At 42.9% G+C, this 20,910-nt stretch overlaps 1 protein-coding gene and 1 long non-coding RNA gene across 14 annotated transcripts in view; one reads left to right on the top strand and one right to left on the bottom strand.

The window, feature by feature from the left end:
* Positions 1 to 20,910, bottom strand: part of LOC129211696 (uncharacterized) — a 281,089-nt gene that overhangs the window by 166,542 nt on the left and 93,637 nt on the right. The gene's annotated exons all lie outside the window — the stretch shown is intronic.
* Positions 1 to 20,910, top strand: part of LOC129211691 (vascular endothelial growth factor receptor kdr-like) — a 135,483-nt gene that overhangs the window by 81,195 nt on the left and 33,378 nt on the right. For 3 of the 4 annotated variants that reach the window (XM_054839175.1, XM_054839174.1, XM_054839177.1), the window contains exons 12-18: positions 4,434 to 4,542; positions 11,505 to 11,798; positions 13,956 to 14,102; positions 15,814 to 15,939; positions 16,051 to 16,157; positions 17,405 to 17,540; positions 18,874 to 18,978. In XM_054839175.1, coding sequence (XP_054695150.1) covers positions 4,434 to 4,542; positions 11,505 to 11,798; positions 13,956 to 14,102; positions 15,814 to 15,939; positions 16,051 to 16,157; positions 17,405 to 17,540; positions 18,874 to 18,978 — 1,024 coding nt within the window. The remainder of the gene's footprint in view (positions 1 to 4,433; positions 4,543 to 11,504; positions 11,799 to 13,955; positions 14,103 to 15,813; positions 15,940 to 16,050; positions 16,158 to 17,404; positions 17,541 to 18,873; positions 18,979 to 20,910) is intronic. The other variant, XM_054839176.1, reaches the window with a different exon arrangement.

The following is a 20,910-nucleotide window of genomic DNA, read 5'->3' as shown; positions in this document are numbered from 1 at the left end:
AGCTGAATATTTTCTTTGTGGGGTCTTTGGTGAAGTTCCTATAATTTCATCTCTCCCTAGCCACCTCCACCCCAGCTCTGCCAGAGTTAGACAGCTGAGAAGTTTTCCACCCACTTTTTCTACTCCTCATCCTCGCCCACATATAGCTAACGAAGTGAAAGAGAGAGGAATTGTTAACTAAAGCCGCTGGAGGGAAGGATTAGATGAAGGAAAGAGAAAGCAAGGAATAACAAGATATATTGATTCATGCTGGCTCCAGCTTAAAAAAAGATCTTGCTGCTCCGTCCTTACTACAAGATGTCTTAAAACACTCATGGTATATGGCTGTGGAATGTTATTTGGCTGCTTGTTTTTATCAGTTCAGGAACATTACAGTGCAAGACATATGGACTTTATTGAAGTATTCCATTATGAGTTTTCCCAGCAGCAATGTCTATTTACTTGTCACAGTTATTCTTCAGAGATCAGTCATTTTATTTCTTTTCTTACTGAGTTTTAAACTTCATTTATTCTTTTATAGTAATTATTTATTAGCTAATAATCCCTTCTTTGGGCTTGCAGTATTGGGTGGCCTTTAGGTTAAGTAATAGGAAATGGAGCCCTTTACTTCCAAATTCGACACAGGCAATCCAAACGGGTCGGAAGGATGTTTGGTGTTTGGTATGCAGTGAACTCACAGGATCTCAGCCCAGCTCCCACTAGGAAGATGTCTAGACATTACATGCCAATAACTTGTTATTAATTACCATTGGTTCCAGTGCAGTCTGCACAGAAGCTAAGGACTGAACAGCCACACAGTTTGTGCTGGAGTACATTGTCACTTAGTCTGAACTGCTCTTGACTAGGACATCAAGTGGAAGGTAAACTAAAAAGTACAAATTCCCAGGCTGTAAATAGTTCATTAATAGTAATTTCACTGAAGAGATACAATGTTTCAGGGCAACTGCAGATTCCACATCAGCATCATTATTTAGGCTTAGCAGAAAGCCCTGTGCTCTGTGTGGGAGCAGAGTTTTCTGAGTAGAAGGCGTGAGAAACCGCTTTGGTGTGACCCCTGCTTTGAGTAAGGGCTCGGGCAGGAGACCACCAGCGGTCCTGTGCAGGTCAGGTCCTTCTGTGATATCATGAGTCCAGATGTGGAAAATGCCAAACTTTTCTATCCTGGCTCTGATTCCAGGAATGGAAAATACTTTGCCAGGTGCACAGACTAAGCACACAAAGTAGATTATCCCCTCAGAATTTTTTCCACTCTATATAAAGGTCCCCAAATGCTGGGACTGTGCCGCTCCACCAAGAGAGAAGTCTGCTAACAGTTTTCACTTAATAATTGGAAAAGATTCCTATGTTTGGTTGCTTGAGTTCAAACCATTTTCTCATTCAACTCCTTTTTGCAGACTTGAAATGGCTGCACTGAAAGTATAGGGATGGCATTTGGAAGAACAAAATCCTTATCCCTACCTGCCACTATGACCAAGCACAGACAAATTTTAAATTTTCAAATTTGTTCAACTTGAGTTGCCTACAGTAACAGGTGATGAACAACTGCCAAAACATCATGGTGAACACGACAGGGTTTAACATCTGGGTTAACAGGGGTTACTTTCACTGGGATCTCCTTAATTGATTTCAATGGGATATCCTTCATCTACAGATACTTCAAAAAGCAGATACTGCTGCTGGCTTCCTAAATGTTTATTTCAGGTTCCTTTTGGTAAAAGACAAAACTATGTGGTCTTACAGAGGGAAGGAGGATTTGGATGCCCTTCGGTATAGCATGTATGTGTTCCACAGCATCACTCTGTTGAGGACTGAACCAGGATTAGGTTAGTTTGACAACTGAGAACTTTATTTAAGATGCTGGAAAGATAATTGGAGTCCCAATCTCAGGGATTTACCCAGGAGCACACAGCTAGAGTGAAAAGCTGATGCATAATCATTTCAAGGGATTCATCTTATTACAAGAAAATCACTCAAAATCCTTCATTTCTGGCTCTAAAATCACATATATTTCTCTGCTGGATGCTGTGGGTTGGAAAGCCCCATTTTGGAGGACCCTGGGAGGTGCTAGCTCTAAGACAAGACAGTAAAGTGCATTATCTCTTGTGCTAAGGTGTGTAGCAAACTGGTTTCCAAGTGCATAACAGTGATTTTGAGCATACAAACAAGAAAATGATGTTCTCTCTTTTCCTCAGTAAATTTTTCCCAAGAATTTGTCTCCAGATTGTTTCCCACCATCATTTTAACATCTTTTTCACCTTCACATCTAGACACAATTGAGATTAGCTAGGATGAGGTCTCAGTATAGCTATTTGCTCGTTTTTTTTTTCCCCACTACCATGTCAGACTTTTCTTGAGTTATGTAGTTAGAGACGTTAGGATCTGTGTGTGTTCATGAGCGTATGTGTGCATTTATCTCTGGGCCACCAAACGCAGCTTGAGGCATTGCATCAGTTTTTAGAGGAGTCACAGTGTCACCCCTAACACTTTGGACATATTCCAAAACGGATAATTACATTCCCCTTTACAATTGTAACTGGCTCTACAGTATTATCCTCAACTTCCCATCTAGAGCTGTCAGTTAGCAAGACTAATAGCTGTTAAATAGCTGTCCAAATTTATCCCCTTCTGTCCTCAGCACGTACACTTATATTGGCTTTTTCTATTCCTAAATATAAAATTTGACGATCCAGTAATCATGAGAAGAAAGCTCTTGGTCCCGATTCAGCCGTAATTCAAAAGGCAGTGTCTACTGCTCAAAGTCAGGGGTGGAGGTCTGAACATGTGCTTGTTAATAACCTGTGGCATTAGGCCCACTGCTACGGGAATAGAAGAAGGAGGAGGAGCAGACTGCTTCTCTGGGTGATTTTATACCCAAGTTAGAGCTATTTTCCCATCATAAATAAATCAGAGCTGCACAGCTCTTTCTTTGGTGGACACCAGAGGGAGCTGGGTTTACTGGTCTCCTGTTTTCACCCCTAAATTTGGTTTGTCCCTATTCTGTGTTAATTTCTGTGTTTGGTGCCCACGAAAAGTACATACTTTTCCACTCACCCATTATTCTGCTGAAAACGCTCCCCATTAGAATGTAAAATGCACGTGGGATCAAAACCTTTGAAACTCATTTCCCTACAGGATTTAAAGTGCCAAAGCTCAGAAAATCTTAAATAACTCTCTGAAAATGCATCCCGCATAGCTATAGACACATTCATGGTGCAGCCTTATGAAGCGTAAAGGAATGTCTTGTGTGAGTTTAGTTTAGGATATTAAAAAGAAAGTCCAGAGATGCTTTTGCGCACTTCAGAGTGCTCTCTGGAGATAAGGACAAAGGGCCAGAGGGTGTTACAAGTTTTGATTCTCAAAGTCCTTTAGAGAGGATGGGAAAGAAAGTGCTATTTCTTCCAAATGTGAGGGCTCAGAGTTCCTCAGGTGAATGGCTGCAGGGGAAGCAAAGTAATCTTGCAAGAACATCTCTGCCTTGGTGGGTTAGACCCTGCTTTCTTGCTAGCAGCCCAAAGGAAGTACTAGAAGTAATTAAAGCCATGACCTGTGGATGAGCTTGCGATGCTGTATCGTGACAGGGACAGGGGTCCCATATGGCTGGCCCCTCGTTAAGAAGGCCCTGTACAGAAGCAGGGGCTTAGGATGTTCAATGAACACAAGTTCTTAAGGATGTGTTCGAGTTCAGCCCCATGAGTAACTGAACCACTTCGTTTTCTGTGTGGTGAAGCTCAGGACAACTGTTCCTTCCTTCTTCTCAATCCTCCCTTTCTTTCTGCATTTGCCAAGTGTCTTAGCAAAGGCACCTTCTCCAGAGCTTCCTTACTTACCGCACAAGTTCTGGTAAGGCTCTGAGGAAGGATTATGGAATCAAGGGGCTTCCAAGCACAATTTATAAGAGTGAACTGGGGCCACATCCCTCCCTCCCTTCTCTGGGGTTATAGCAAAGCAAAGCAAAATCCTGCAATATTCTTTATACCACATCCATACAAATGACCTGCTTCCCACGCAAATGTGGGTGTCCTGTTACCCACGGAAACCATAACTGAAAAGCAGAAAAGAAAACAGGTCAATGTGGGGCTTCATCTCCAGTGTCTTAGAAGAGTCTTCCAGGTCCTTCACTTTAGCTTTTGGCTGATGCTGTCACACAAAGACCGTGGCAGTGTGTCAAAGGGGAACCCTGTTTTTCATGGAGGAGACAGGAAGAAAAGAAGAGGAAGGTTTAGGAATGAGGAGGGAAGAGAATTAACTGGGTTGAGGTGATGTGAGATAAGAGACCAAAAACCTAACAGAAGCACTTGTCTGTGAGCCTCATTCATTACAGAAACTCCTTTGTTAACTGCTTTTCTACCATAGAACATATACTTACCCAACTGCCTCTCTACTCAGCCTGCACTATACTCAAAGCCTTTACTTTTTCCCTCTTTGCTTGGCAGATTGTAAGCACACTAACTATGGAAAACAGCAGCGCATCAGGAATCTATTACTGCGTGGCTTCAAACAAGATCGGTGAAGAAGAGAGGAGCATTGAGTTCTACGTCTCAGGTAAACAACACAAGAGACACTACACAAAAACTAGATGCTGGTGATCTGATTTACATTAAAGTTTTATATGGCTGGTGAGAGCTCGATAAAACTTCTGGGAATCCCTGCATGTTGTGTTTTCAGAGCACTCCCAATCACACAGTCCCACGCTCTTCACCACAGGCTGGGTCCTGTGTCAGTGCGCAGCAGAGTTTGACATGTCCAGCATCAGACCTGATGCCCATTTTGCCTTTTTAAAGCTGCAGATGCAGGCCCTGAGTCTCACTGCCTGTCTTAAAGCAACACTCATGACATTTGAGCATTGTCCTCATGAAACCTCCGGCAAAAGCTAAGTCTTTTGTAGTCTTCCAAGGGCCTGAAGCCTCTCCCTGACTCAGGAGAACGGTTGGTCTCCAATTAAGTCAGCAGACATAGTAAAGGTGAGCAAGGCCAATATTCAGACCTAATCCAGGGCTGCTATCACTGGGAGTTGTTGTGACATTGGATCCCTGCCTGAGCAATTAGCCTTTCCAGTGCCCTTTAAGGAGGGAGGAGATGGACATGCTATTTCTCCAAAGAACACAAATCCAAACAAATATCTGCTTAACCTTTCAACACAGAAATTCTTTAGTAGTGAGATCAAGACCTACATAATGCTTTTAGGAGAGATGGAAGTTTAAAAAAAGAGAAGAGTCCAGGGACAGCCTTGTTCAAGTGCTTAACCAGAACAAACGGAATCATTTCTGTGCTCGGTTTCTGGAGGAGTAGGTGCTGGCTGGTAGAATTTGCATCAAAATAACAATTTTTAGAACAGAGAGTGCAGAAGTGTCCTGGAAGGTAAATGTCTGAGTCTCACTACTTGGTTTCTTCCCCGTGAAGTGAGTTCTGAGGGCGAAGCTCGTTCGTGGCAGTGCTCTGTACTCCTCTGCCTCTCTTGCATCCTGTGTTGTTTGACTCCATTGCTCTGAAGTAATTCAGCACATTTCAAGTTGGTCTAACAAAAAAAGAGCTCGCTAAACATCGTTACCATTCTTATAACGCAGAAGCACTGATACGAAAAATGCCATCCAACGATAACAAAGCTGGTGCCCTAGGGGGGAAAGATTTCACCTCCATTTACAGCTTCTTTGTACTACCCCAGTGCCTTATGGATACAGAAGAGGGTTTAAGCCCCCGAAAGATATTTTCCAAAGCCCTAACTCTTCTTAGGAAAAAGCCCTTCATGGTGCACTTTTGGGAGATACAGCTCAGACATAAGAGGTCCTCAAGATGTCCAAGGCAGGCTGAAGACCAGCTATTAATTTTACACTTCACCACTTCCAAGTGTTGAGTCTTCACGTGGGTTTGTTTCTGCTCTGAATTCTGCCAGCTATTATGTTTGGATGGGTTACTCAAAGCCGTATGTTCCCAAGCTATTCACAGCACTCTGTAAGACTTGGTAACTAAAACCAATGCTGCAGCAACTAAATAAGCAACTAGCATAAGGACAGATTCAAAGGGTTAGATCAATCCATGCACCTTTCACAATGTTTTATTTTAATAATAAAATTATGTAGGGGTTTTTTCCTCCACAGTGAGCTGATACTTCAAATTTTTTATTTTAAGATTAACCGAGCACTGTTTTGAAACACAAATGTTTTAATCATGCAATTTTAATTATGAAGGAACTGAATCACTGGACAAAATTACTGACAGTGGTTAGAGTGGAAATGTTTGCACCAAAACAGACCAGGAGGTGAACAGGGCTTGGCAAGACAGATATATTCCTGCCTGTGAAGAAAAGACTGTGAGTCTGTGCCATCCCGAGGAAGAGGCAGATGCTGAACGAGCATGAGTGACTTTTTTAACTGCTGTGTTTAAAAATAGTGGTGTTTATGGATTAGAAAGAAATGAAATCTTTCTAAATGTAGCCATCCTGATCCTAAAGTAGGTCATGTTGCAGTAATAAATAGCAGCAGAGTGACCTGCTGCTGGGTTTCTTTATATGATGGTCCTCTGCTGAGTAATGCATACTACTCCAACAAGCGGCCAAGCTGCTCTAAGAGCTGCTGCTGAAGGTCTGCCTCACGGATGAGAAAAAAAAAAAAGTACTGTCTTCTGGGTGCACTCGGAGGAGGCTGAGCAACTGCCAGGTTACTCACACCAGGAGTTGCTTCTAGTCTCAGCGTTGGAGGGACGTTCAGGGACAGTTTGTGAGGTACCAAACGGAGGAAGTTCAAAAGCGTTAACGCTCTCAACACTTTACAATTGCTAGGGTGATTAATTTTATGCAGACTGAGATAAAGGCTGAATTAGAGTCTGAGAGCACATAGGCAACGTGTGGGCCTTTAGGACAACGTCTAGCAAATGTTCATCGCACTTGCAAGTGCTCTGTTCTCTGCAAAACAGCTGCTAATTGTGGGACTCCACAATTAATTCAGCAATTTGTTGATTTTAAAGACCTGATCTCCCATTATCTCCTACCGACAAACAAGCTGGTGGATCCAGAGCTGCTTTCAAATATTTTGGCTGAACTGAGCTTAATTAACTTCTCCCTGGTAGGAAATCTGAAGATGATACAAAGGCTAAACTCTCTCCTTGCCTCAAAAACCTGTTCCACTAGGTCAGGGCTGAAATCTTTTGTCAGGACACGGCAGAGTGTTACAGGGAAACTGCATCAGGTGTTGTCCGGGCCATACCTGCTTTCTGGGGACAGGCATGCTTTCATCACCACCAGAGTCATTTCAGAAAAATGTATTTATCCCAATGGAATAATGTCAACAGCCATTTTGTTCTTCCACTGCAAAGCCCCCACAAAAACTCCCATGGACACTAGAAATAGCACTGGTATCTATTTTTAAATCATTTCTTTGCCAGCAGAATTCATTTCAGTGAAGGGTCAACAGGATTTGGAGATCACGCTGAAACCAAACCATATAAGGGGTCCAACATGATGAGAAATCTTATCATTCAGTGACAGCCCTGAAGCCTCTCCGAGCTCTTTCTGCAGATGTCCTGAGTGTCTGTGTGCCACTGAAGCTCTCCTAAAGCTGTTTGTGGCAGCAGAAACTCCCACAGCAGTGCAGTAGCAGTGTTATCCATCATGCCCTAGCCTAACTCTTATTCCAGTATTATTTTTTTTGTGTAAATCCTTTTTACTGCTTCTTGTGGAAACAAAACCTGTCTCCTGCTTATCTTGCCTACCATGGTTTTGACACCAGTGTTCCCACTGAAGTCCAGTGAGTATTTTGTCAGGGGCAGAGGCAATGTGGGTGAGCCATCAGCCCTCAGAACTCCCTCATGTCATCGCCCACCACCGGTTACGCACCCAAGGACACTCAAGGCAGCCTGCAACCTTCCTAGTGCAGGGAGAAGCTGACCTGATGTCTCCTCGAGGTATTCTCTGCCATGAACAAGTATTATTTCCCTTCTAATCTCTGGTCTGCACCTTGGAAAGGGCAACTATATATTACTGGAGGTCCACAGTAAATCAAATTCTAGCCTTTGTATGATTGTACCACATACAACAAAATGGGATCCCACCCATATGAGACCTCTGAATGTTCTTGGAATATAAATAAATTATGATAAGAATAACAAATAATAACAAAAGCCCTTTTCCAAGGGCTGATTGCAAAAACAACTCAGAAAAATGGAGTTAAAGATTTCTACCAGAAAGAAAATATTATATTTCAAATATGAGATAAAAATCTGCTATCAGATACTAGAACAATGTATGAACTGGGCTGTTCTGCAACTGCTTGCCACTCTCAATTTGCTTATTCTTGACATGTTTACAGGATTTATGAAAAGCTCTGTGCTGTTTCAGATGGTAGGGCTCACCCTTTCTTTTTCTCACTCTCCCTACATGCACAGGCCTGCTGGCAACCTCCCCCCCACCCCCGACAGGCACAGGGATGGAATTTGGAAAGAGCAGAAGTTTTGAATTACACAGATTATTGTGCAAAGCACAGGAAATTAAAACCAATTAATTCCTTGTAAATACAAATGGAGCCAGACTTTCTTTTGATTTAGGCTGACTTTTTACCTTCCCCCAATGGCTTATTTTCCTATTTTGTCATGGAATCCCGCACAGTCGAGAGTGAAATTCGCGGCTACTACACTGTAATACAATACGAAAGACAAATGTTTGGTGACTGCTGATAAAAGAGAAAAGGCCCCATGGTGCATTCTTTTAGCCAACTTATTAGGAGTCTTATAAAACACTGTATCTGTTCAGAGGGAGGAAGTTAATCGCTGCTCAGGTTCAAGATTGTGCAAGCAAAGTAGTCTAAGAGATGAACTGACTTATTATGTGCTCTCAAAGCTGCAGTTACTCCCCAGATAGTCCAGGTAGGAGGAAAAAAGAGAGAGGAGAGCAAGAGAGACTTTTTTTTCCTCTCTTTTCCCTTCCACTGTAATGAAAATCAATGAATATTCTATTGGAGCTGAAAAAGCGTCTTGAAAGGCTAACAAGATGGAAGAGAATAGCACAGGCTCCAGCTAAAAATATTCAAAATGCTAAATAAAAAATGTCAGTAGAAGAAATGATAAGAAAAACAAACCAGCTCTCTGCTCCTGGAATGTTAAGTTGGTAGAAAAAACCCTGCACTGGTGAAGTCTAGCAGCAAGGTGAAACTATCGAGCATCCTTCACAATTTAGGGCTTGGAAATTAGCCATCAAATTAATTGGGAATTTGCACCAAAATGTCAGAGATCTCTGGGGGCTCCAGTCCGCGCTGCCACTGCCATACACGAGCCAGTGCCTTGTCCCAAGAGATGCGATGGGTGGGCTTTCTCCCCCAGCCATTCAGGGAAACTCACCCTGCAAAACAAACAGGGCTGCAAGTCGTAAGAAGACATTTTCCTGAAGAAAAGCCTTCCTGAGAGGCAGAAGCTGCCTCTCTAACCACTTAAGGCCAAGGTTTAGCTTGTGCTGCAGGTTTGCAGGGGTGCACTGTGGTTTACCTCATCACTTTACCTGCAATCCCTTTATACTTTCATTGAGACCCAGAATTTAGGATCAGGATAATTCAGAGTGAAGGGATCTCAGGAGGTCTCCCAGACCACTCAGCTTACTAAAGAACCGAGTCTAACCAAAGGCCCATCTACCTTAGTACTATAACTCTTGCTGGAGGAAATAGCAGATGCTTAGAAGAGAAACTAAGGAAAAGCAAGTTAAGAGGGCACTTTTTGGGTTTGACAGATTCAGGAGAGACGCTGAGATGCTGCTCATGCGCCACGCCAGTGTTTTCACTGGACCTTAATTCTTCCTGTTTGGAGAAGTTCTGCTGGCCTCAGACTTTTCCCCTTTTTTGATAAGCATCATCTTGACGTGTTGGAACCACAGGACATCAGATGTGAAGAATGGACGTATTACACAAGTCAATTTGAGTGAACAGCTAGTACTAAGCAAGAAAGAGAGCAACCGAGCCTAACAAAACACTGCATAAAGTAAACTTGAAATTTCATGAAAAGGAAAGAAAAGCAAAATAATTTCCACAGCTGTGGCCTGAGGGGTCTCTTCTCTTTTTGGATCTTTTGTAAAACATTTCTGGTGACAGTCTTTAAAAAGCATGAAGCAAAGCTTATTCCTTCTATTCCAGATGACTTGTGAAGAAGAGAGACTTTTAATCATATCCGAAAGCTCCTTCAGGGCCCTGTATTTTATATAATATATAGTTTATTATAAGGCAGATTGGTTATTTCAACAGCCGCGCTATTTATGCTCAAATATAGCTTCAGCAGAACTTTTTGCAAGAGTTTGCAGTGCGAGTCCCTGGCCAAATTCCAGCTCCCATGTGGAATTTGTCAGATTGCAAGTGCAATCCATACTTGCTCCCCTTTAACTTCTGTCCTTCTCAAAGTACCATCCATTTCATCCTAGCTTGAGAAAGCATCTTACTAACAGCTTGGTACTGAAGCAACAATCTATCAGATTTATTGCAAGCACTGTTCATGTTCAGAAGGTAATCCAGAGCAAGTCCTCCCAAAGTGTCCCATCCGCGTACTATGTCTGGTAAAATTTATAAGGGATTCCTCATAACTCTCAGCTGCTTGAAAATCCTGACCTAACAGACAGCAGAATAATTCCAGGTCACTGTGGTTATCATTGCATTGAAGTCTGCTAGGTGAATAGATCACTGAACTAATGGAATAAAAAGGGAAAACAATATGTTTCAGACACAATTTAATTGTCGGTCTCTGGCGGCTAATGCAGTAATAGGAATGTGTCTGTAGGCCAGACGCTGACATTCTACTCAGAAACATTTCTTCTTGTCTTCAAATGGATTAATTTCACCACTTCAGGAAAATTGATTTATTTTTTTTTCTGGAGTGAAAAGTTACTAAAAATATAGCAAGAAACAGCTTACTCTTTTGTGGATAGATTGGACTCATGCCTCAAAGTATTTCTCTGCTAAATATAAAGGCCTCAGGGACTTATACATCATTAGATCAGTTAATCCATTTGGTGATCAAGTAAATATCCACCAAGGCACATGTGATGAAAATAAATATTGGCATAGTTGAAATAAGAGAGAATTGGGAAGATTGTTCAGAGGTGAAGAAAGAGGGTGTTACTTCTGAGAAATGGGAATAGGTCTCTCTATTCTTACGCAATTACACTTTCAAGCACTGCTTACAGATAGAAAGAGAAAAGCTCATGAACACATTTGCCTACCTGGATAAAAATCTCTCTTGATTAAACTCTCTTAGTCCATTTACTACTTCTGTTTAGAAACTTTCAGTTCATTACTCGAAAATGTAATGATTAGAATACTGAGGGCCAGACTACCACAGGTCAGCACTGGGACACGAGGTACAATCACTTACCTAATCCCCAAGCACCAGGTGCCTGTTTGCACATGCAAATGCACGTCTCATTAAAATTGGCTCATTCCATTATGGCTGATCTTTGAAATTTGACCATCAAGTTGCAACCAGGCAGCCAAAGATCTTCTCAGTTGTGCCTTAATTGTAAACATGTTTTCTCTTCCTCCTAGATGTGCCATTTGGCTTGCAAACAGACCCGCAAGTCACAACCATTGTGGGGAACGACGTCCAGTTGACCTGCCGGGCCTCCAAGTACATCTACAGTCACCTGGCCTGGTATTACCCCTCCTCAGAGGCGGCTCTCAGTGACTCAGTCATCAAGAAAACTGACAATTATTCCATTTCTTTGACGCTGGTCATTCCTAACGTCACGAAGGAACAGAGAGGCCTCTACAAGTGCAGAGCCCAGAACCAGCACAACAGCACCGACACGCTAGAGCAGCACACTCAGCTCCTCGTCAGAGGTAGGTCCTGCCAACGGAACATGGCAGCGGGACGTGCTGTCGTTCTGCTGAGGGAGCAGAAATGCTGTGCATCTGCTGCTCCCTTTAAGCCTTTCGAAGCAGAAGGTGCCCAGCATTTCTTAGGGACTGTCCTAATATAGACTTTGTGCTCTGTTTTGGGGGGGTTTCGCATTACTGTATGCAGATTGACACCTAGCCATACATGTTACTCATCCAGCCACTGCTGCTTTTGTATAAAATATTTACCTTACACATAAAGGTGATTTCGGCTGCATTTTATCTTCCTAACTTCATGCTGGGTGCAGATATAGTGTTAACTGAGGAGAATAGGCATCACCACCATGTTACTAACAGCACAACTCTACCATTTGGGCCTGTCACCCCAGATCTATATGACTTTGGTAGGAGACTCCACCCACTTACAGCTGCCAGGATGATACAGATACCTAAATAGATTTGGACCCAGCAGATGTAATCACAAATGTCACTGGTCAAGTGTATAATCAAGTGCCATGTACCGGTTATTCTGGGTAAGTGGGATGCACTTTGTTGTAGTAACAGTATTTTCTTACTTATACCCAACCCCCCAAGTCTTGTCTTTTCATAAAAATAGTACCAGTACAGATCCTGAAGCCTGGTTTCCTTGGCTAAGTGAATATAAAGGGCAGGACACTTCTTCTGGTAGAAACTCACTGAAAATTAGTGAAGTTTCTTATGCTTCACAGTGAAGAGAGTGAGTGATCAGCTCTAAGCCCTCTCAGAAGAAAAAGTGCTGCTGGAATGGGTGAATTTATTAGCTATCTTCCAATGGTGAATAAAAACCCCAAGCACAGAAATGGAGTAGAACTGAAATGAACAGCAGCAAGGCAGGGCGCAGAAGACAGAGTCCTTCAGAAGCCAAATTAGACAGCGATTTTCCAATTGGCTTCTCCGCTTACATTACTGGCTAACAAGACACTGAAGGGACAGCTATGCTGCCATAAGCACTTGTCACTTAGGTAAAAACCAGGCCGTGCGGTGCTGGCTTCATCCTTGTTTAAGTGAACGAGCACATTTCCCATGCAGTCTCCTACCCCGTGCAGCCACCACCACTCCCAGAGTCCGTTGCCGCTCCGTGTAGGCAGACACACAAGGAGAAAATGCTCACCCACGCCACAGCTGTGGCTAGCACGGCTCTGCTACCTGAGTGGGAGGTGATTTATTTTAAGAAGTGGCATGAGCACCTGCCTCTTCCTGAAGTGCGGAGGAAGGGAAAGAATCTCACCCTGGTATTACAGAGTGCTGGCGGTTTTGGCTTGTCCCCACAGCCGGCACCGGAGCCACCTGTCAGCATCATCTGACATGGAGACACTGGGCTTTCTCTGCACTCGGCATTCAGGCAATTCACTTTTCTCTCCCTTGGCAGATATTTTTATTCATTTAGTCAAATTTCCACCTACACAGACACCTACACACAATGGCTATGGGAAAAACACAGCTAAACTGGGAATACATCCATGGGAGAACTGGAACCTTGATCACATTCTTCTGAGAAATGCTGGGGTCTGTTATTTGTCTGGCACATGTCAGAGAGGCAATTCTTCTGGAGAACACACGTGGAAATGCCCCTCTTCCCAGCGCTCCTTCCCCTATACAGACAAGGTCTTTTAAATGTACTAACACCCATCAGCTACTGTCCGTATTGCAGGTTTTACATCTTTTTATGCTGTGCTTGTGACTTTATTCATTGCTTTCCTGTACCTCTTCTAAATGAACATAAAGTGAGGGTTAACATGCTTTGTAGTGAGTAGATAGCTGCACTCTTGATGGAGGACACAAAATCCTTAGAACTGTTTCCTCTTTGCCTCCTCCCTTCTTTTTTTTGCATTCACTCTCCATTTGCTCTACCCACTCGCTGTCCTCTGTTTTCTTCAGAGGATGAGAACCTCAAGGAGGTTCGAGCTGAAGCCAAATCTAAGCTTAGTCAGTTTGAAAATAAACCAAAGGAACTCACCCACTCCTCCCATAATCTTTTGGGGGATTTTTGCTACCACTCATCACCCAAATCTTTGCCACTTCCAGCCCAGAGAGGCCATGCAGGTGGCAAAAGAAGATGGCAGAGCTGTGGGAGGTTCCTTCTGAAACCTTACTGTGTGCTGTTTTCCTTTGTGACCGTAGCAAAAGCAGCACCATATGTGATACAAAACCTCACGGATCTGGAGGTTAACATCAGCGGCAAGATCATTCTGGAGTGCAAAGTCGGTGGAACGCCAGAACCTCAGATTACGTGGAGGAAGAACGGCTACCCCATTTCAGCAGCATCAGGTGAGTGTACTTGCTTCCCAAGCGTGCTGCGCTATTGTACGTAACGCAGGATAATGGTACTCGCTGATTCGCCCCAAACATAGGACCTACAACTCCGTGGCTACTTCAAGCATGGCCGAGTCAAGATGGTATACGGAACCTCAGGAAAGGCACACACAAATCCAAATATATCGGACCACTGCAGTAGTCTCCAACTTGGACTTTGAGGTCAAAGCTGCCATCCAGTTGCAACCCAATGCTGGCTTATCCAGCTTGCCTTCTGCATGTGGCAGTGTCCGTGTCTGCAGAGTCAGCCAGATAGTCTGCATACATTAGTATGGCATTAGTAAATCAGGGAGTACAGTGTGCTGCTGTTCGGTGTGCTTGTGCGAGACAACAGTTTGTTACAAAACCGAGACAGAGTGTACCTGCTTGTTAGGTGGGTCTGAAAACACAAGCCTGACCCGTCAGATATCCTTGGGGTCTGATCGGAATATACGGCAGCAAATTGTGGGCAGTCACTGAACGGTCAGGTCCAGGGCACGCCATGGCATATGACACATCTTTTTTTTGCCTCCCACAACATAGTAATGAGAACGTGCTCTCAGCCCCACGGGTACAGAGCAGTACAGGTGCAGTGCTACCGTGGGCAGGGAGCGTGGGCTCCCTTACCTGGGCCTGGAATTCCTTCCCAGCTCTCTGTCCCAACATCTCCTATAAATCATGGAGAATCCCATGTCAGTAGCTGGTCTTGTGACTTTAATTTTGCATCTTGGACGAGGTAGGAAATCTAGGATCATCCATAATTCAGATCAGACTGTTCTGATAGAAACTCTTTATAGCTACTGAAATTTTATAAATCATTCTAGAGGGACAAGCATGTAACTCATCCAACCAATGGAAACATAAATAAAATATTTGGAAAAAACACCTCCAGGTAAATATTTCAGCACAGTGCATGGAAAGTCATGTGCAGTACTCGTGTTAACAACAACAGGACTCACAGGCAGAACACCCAGAAACTCAAAATGTCCTTCCCTTTTGGATTCAAAGCCTGACCTGTTTCTTTATTTCTGCGCCAAACATATCCTTAGTGAAACAGATGAGCTCTCAGTTTTGTGCCACATATTAAGGAAAAATTAAATGTGGAAATTTAATCGGGAAAATTACATGTAGAAAAGCCTCACATGGGTCGTATCTAGGCAATCTCCCTCTTTCCACTCCACCTCTAGCCCATGGCTGCCTGTGAATCCATGATTGCTCAACACAGTGATTTTCCCAGGGATGTGCATAACCTGATTTCCATGTTCCACATGTTAGAACTCGCAATACTTCCCACAGCCTCCAAGACATCAGCTTTCTCCAATAATTTCACTGAATTCCCTTTTTTCCCCAGTGTATCTTACTGCTCTCAGAAAACCTGTCTACCCATCACTTCACTAACTTCCATAGACATTTTCTCAGGCTCTGTCTGCTCATAACAAATTAAGAGCCACATTTGCTGTTGGTTAAATGATCCCCAAGCAATTTACACAGGTATTGAGGAGAAAAAAAAAGTCAGGGAAAGGCTGTTGCCAGACTACAATGAGGAGCATAGTATTAAAATGCCTCCTAACAACAGCACGTACTGGGCCTGCACAGACGGGAGCTGACTTCCAGTTCTCTGTCTCCTAAAAGCAGTTGTAGGCAGGTAGGTTATTGTGATAATATTAACTGAAATCCCTTACAACAGGAATTTCCATGGAAAATAATACCCTGGTCATCGAGCGAGTGAAAAAGGATGATGAAGGGCTCTATGAATGCAAGGCATCCAATGACATGGGCCAAGACAGCACATCGGCCTTCATTAAAATACAAGGTGAGTTCCAAGCTAAGGCGAAACGCATATATTGTGTTGGACCGATGGGAACTATTGTTCAGTCATGGACTTTGGCTACATTTAAAATTTGGTTGTCCATTTAACCTGCAGGTTCTGAGGAGAAATCCAACATTGAAGTTATCATTTTGGTCTGCACTGGTTTAGCTGCTACCCTCTTCTGGCTTCTTCTGACCCTATTCATTCGGAAACTGAGAAAAGTAAGAGAGCTTCCATATCGCACAAAGGGTCTGGGACTGGGCCCAGTTTATGCGTAGAGTTGAGGGCCAAATGTTTGGGACAGATGGTAGAATAACTCTGCAAAAAGTTCCTATAAAATTTCAGTCCAGGATTTCTGCTGATAGTCCTTTGACTTCTCAAGAGATCACTTGCACTTGTGAGATTTCTACCCACTTCCATGGTACGATAATATCAGGCTCGTTCCTCCTTATGAGTCAAACTGGCTTGCAAGATTAGGAAACTGAAAAAAGTCCTAAATCCCCTAAAATGAGGGCTTGATTTCAGCACTTGTCCACTAAGATTTCTCTGAAATGTAGGTATTAAAGGGGGCCCTGTTTTAAGAAAGATTCTAGGATGTTTGCTCTAGAAATCAGCTCAAACCACACAGCTTATTTCATCTCCAAGTCTTGCTATCCTTTCATCTCGCTTTTGTGACTCAAAAAAGTAAAGTTTCAGTAAAGTTCCAAGGAATTTATGTCTGTTTCTCCTAAAACAAACAGTAAACAGAAAGGCAACCGCAGTTCTCTGCTCTGAAGCTCACCAAACTACAGTTCCAGTGCTAATCCCTTATACTTGAGTAAAATTTCCCCTCCTATTGCAAATCCAGTGGTTAAATTAACGTTTTCCTCCTTGACCTCAGTTTAACAGAGTTGTGGACAACAGTGAAATTTCCTATTACGTTTTACACCCATGCAAGTCTGCCCACAGGACCCACCAAATCACAGTTTCTCACTGAGCAGCTTCAGAAGTAGCAGTTTTCACCAGCTTTCAATTTTAAATTGTAATAAGCAATAGCCATGAAGTGGATAACTTTGGAGAATCAACCTGCAAAACAAAACACTATGAAAATGCCAAAATGCTCTGCAGTGTACCAGGAAACGCATCTCATGGAGTTCCCAAAGAAAAGCACTGATTTCCTTTAATAGATACAGGTAGAAGACAGTGATAGATTTTGTGTCCTCAGAGTGTTTACCAACATTAATCAATGACTCTTCCCAACACCCATGAGTGGCAGGCATACATAAATATTTATTTCCCAGATATAAAAAAAAAAAAAAAAAGAGAGGCAGGAAGCTGAAGTGATGCATTCATGGTTCAGAATAAATTTCAGAGCTAAGTCTGGAATTCAAGGAATTCCCCAGCCAGCACTCAGTCTTGCAGACGACAGCTCTCCCATTAGAATTGCAGGGTAAATACTGTGAATAATTTCTCCGCACCCTGTTTTTAGCCTGATGCCACAGATATTAAAACAGGATACCTGTCAATCATAATGGATCCAGAGGAAATGCCTCTTGATGAGCAGTGTGACCGTCTTCCCTATGACAGCAGTAAATGGGAGTTCCCAAGAGACAGACTGCGGCTGGGTGAGTGGTTTGGGTATTATTACTGTAAAGAATGATGATTTCTAACGCTCCTCAATTTCAGTGGATCTGTTGTATAACCCAAGAAGCAGCCTATCACTCACTGCCAGTGTACTACCATCCTCGGGGAGAATTGGCAGTGAGTCACAGAATTCAGGATCATCTTTAATGGGGGGTGAAATAAGGGATTTGGTAAGAAAAACAAAGATGTTGTCTTTCTCAAAATAGCTACCACCTCATTTTCTGTCTTGGAGAAGTGAAGCCAAACTCTTGACAGGGAAGAAAGGGACGTCCAGGTTCTGTCCCTGCCAAAAGTATGGCTTCACACCCACAGATGAAAAGGGAAAGAGAAGTCAATCTGAAAGGTGACAGTCTTTGAAGGAATTTTATTTTGAAGGAATCTATCAATTCATCAAATAATCAATTCCTCATCAGTCCTCTGAACTAGGCTTTGAGTTGTAAAGAGCTATCATGAAAAAATGAACCAAATTTCATTCAACAGCTCAGCTCACTGGATGATGGAGCAAGAAAATGTAAAAAGCAGGTTGTGTTTGTACAGAGAACCACTAACATCTGTGTGCAATGATGAGTGTAGGGAATACATCTGTATTTGTGTGTGCTCTTGGTGCTTTAGCTGGAAAACATGGAAGAAGGAGGAAGACAGACAAAAAGAACAAAAAATTAGATGATGGTGGGACATAGGGTCAAACTAGCAGAACCAAAAAGCCAGACCATGACACCCAGTGTACTCTGCTGCATTGTGGGTCAGAGCCCTCAGAGCACACTAGGTAATACAGGCATGAAAATCCAAATGAAAGGGAAAATAAAGAAATATTATCATCTTAAATTGCATTTAGTATAGCTTTTAGGTCAAATAAATGTCAATAACTGAAGGGTTAAAGGGTTCTGACTGCCTGAGTGCCTTAGCTGGCTATCTCCATAACTGGGATTCATGAGAGATCAGGGTTCCACAATTCTATGTTTAACCCAAACTCTGACTTTCCTGGGCTTCGGGATAACTATACGTAAAGTTTTTACCCTTAAGCCATATATATGTATTCAGCCTTGCCTTTAGCTGAATGCAGATTTATTTATTCTACTCTGTTCTATCACATACTGTATTGCATTAAAGTCATATGGATATAAATCATAACATTTATATCCATATACTGCAAATATGTGATACAGGCTTCTATTGACTGTCGGTCTATGTCTACGTTGTGCCTGGGCACTGGAGTCTTGTATTTCTTGCATAGCTGAGAATGCATGTTCCCTCTTATCTGATGCAGACTGTCGTAAGTCCCCTTTGGCTCATTCTCGACTCTTGCTTCTCTAGGTAAAACACTGGGTCATGGTGCTTTTGGGAAGGTGGTGGAGGCGTCTGCTTTTGGCATTGATAAATCTTCAACCTGCAAAACTGTTGCCGTAAAAATGCTTAAAGGTACATATCCCTCTGAGATTCTCACAAGACTCCTCAGGGAACCTGTGGGCAATGAGGTTTCCAGTTCTCAGCTCCAAACCAGTCCCATGTTCATTGTGTTCAGAAGGGAGTGGGTTTGTCATATGGGAGCAATTAGTCATTATACAGTGGATGTTAACGTGTAGGAAATGACAAGCGGGCTCCACGCTGTGCTGCTGATTAAGTCTTGTATTCCTAGAGGAGGGAAACAGCAGCTTCCAGGTCTGTGGGGTTAGGAGGGAAACAGATTACAGAATGTAATTACATTAGATAGTCTGAAATTGGATCTAAGCCTTCGATCACAGCCCTTCCAGATGTAGAATGGTTCAAGGGGTTGAAAAAAAAGCAATGCCAAGGGAGTGAATTAGAGACAACTTGCCTGCAATTACTGAAATTAAGGAAAGGTTTTACCATTTAGTGGAGGGGAAGGGGGGAACTCGGAGAATATTCTTTCATATTATATTTACATACAAAGCCTTTGCAGACAGCTTATGAATAAATGCATCAGCCAGTACATTGACTACTTGGGTTGGAGGTTTTTAACTGTTCACTTAGGATTTTTGAAAGGTACAATCAATGCTCCCTGGATGGCTTTTCATAGCCCACATTGCTCTGCACTGCTGCTGCATGACAGTATTAACCCCTGCAATGCCATGATTCAGGAACTTCTGTCACGGTATTTGGCTTCTGCTGCTAGCTGCCTCTCCTGATGCTCTGCTACTTCCCATCTCTCCAAAATTTCAAAACCATCAGTTTATCACCTGTCTGGACCTCCTCCAAATCTGGTCTCCCTTCTCTTCATTAGTCAGTTGATCATCTTCTCTCCTGCTGTCGTTTCTTCTGTTCCATGCCCATCTCCAGATCCCTGAAATATCCTAGAAGCCCTTGATCCAGACACATTCCCTTCTCCGGCCAAAACTTACTGCCCTGGATAGCTCTGGGTTTTCATGCACTTCCACGCTGCGCTTCCCAGCTGATCCTCATGTCAACTCTACCCTGCCTGCACATATTCAGCACACTATTTGACAGTTCCTCCATCATTTTACACCTTCCTCCCCCCGTGGAGGCAGCAGCCTCCTGCTCTAACCTGTCCCACCCCACTAACATGCCCATAATACATCATTTTCCTGAAAAAGCAGATTCTCTAGTGTGAGTCAATCCATTCAGGGGAAAAAAAAAAAAAAAAAAGAGGCTCTGGAGATGTCTACATTTCTGTAATTCTAGCAGTATCTGTCATTTCCATGAAGTAGGCTGGTATCAGTTCTGGATTGAAGGCAAAAACTTAATGTGCAAGACTCTCTGAAACACTTCTGAGGCTGTTCTGTTTAGATTTTGCCAGGCATGTGTTCCAGCTCATGTCAGGGTAAATCAGAAGTAATGCCACCCATGTACATACCCATCTACAAACACTGTAGACTGCAGAAATCTTGGGCTTGGAATAGCTTCTTCATTAGGACAGAATTTGGTGAAAGATTTGTTTATGGAGGATTCTCCAAACAGATAAAGAGGTTACATTTGTCACACCAAATGATCTGTTACGTAACAGTTTCTTCATCTTTAAATCTTACACGATGCAAAGGCAAAAGCAGAGGAAACGGGACACAGCCTATTTTGCTAAAATACATCATGAAAGTTTTGGAAAGAAGGCAGAGGAAACAAGCCAGCATCTGAACAACGTTCTGGTCTGAGAGTGCCTTCCTTAGCTTTGGCAGCAAAAGAGAATGAAACCACAGTGCAGCTGGCTAGCCAGTGCTTCGTCAAGTGTCAAGTTCATGGTTCGCACACAAACATGGCCCCCTCTGCTGTGCTGGAAAATTTATTTCTTGGGTTGATGAGATCTCACAGGGCTGAGATTTAGTAATGCTGTATGTTCTCCAGTACATTTTGGGACCCAACTTACAGATGTGTGGGATT

Source organism: Grus americana, chromosome 12 (assembly GCF_028858705.1).
Source record: "Grus americana isolate bGruAme1 chromosome 12, bGruAme1.mat, whole genome shotgun sequence".
NCBI lineage: Eukaryota > Metazoa > Chordata > Aves > Gruiformes > Gruidae > Grus > Grus americana.
The sequence above is the reverse complement of the archived record's forward strand: the minus strand, read 5'-3'. Positions and strand labels throughout refer to the sequence as shown.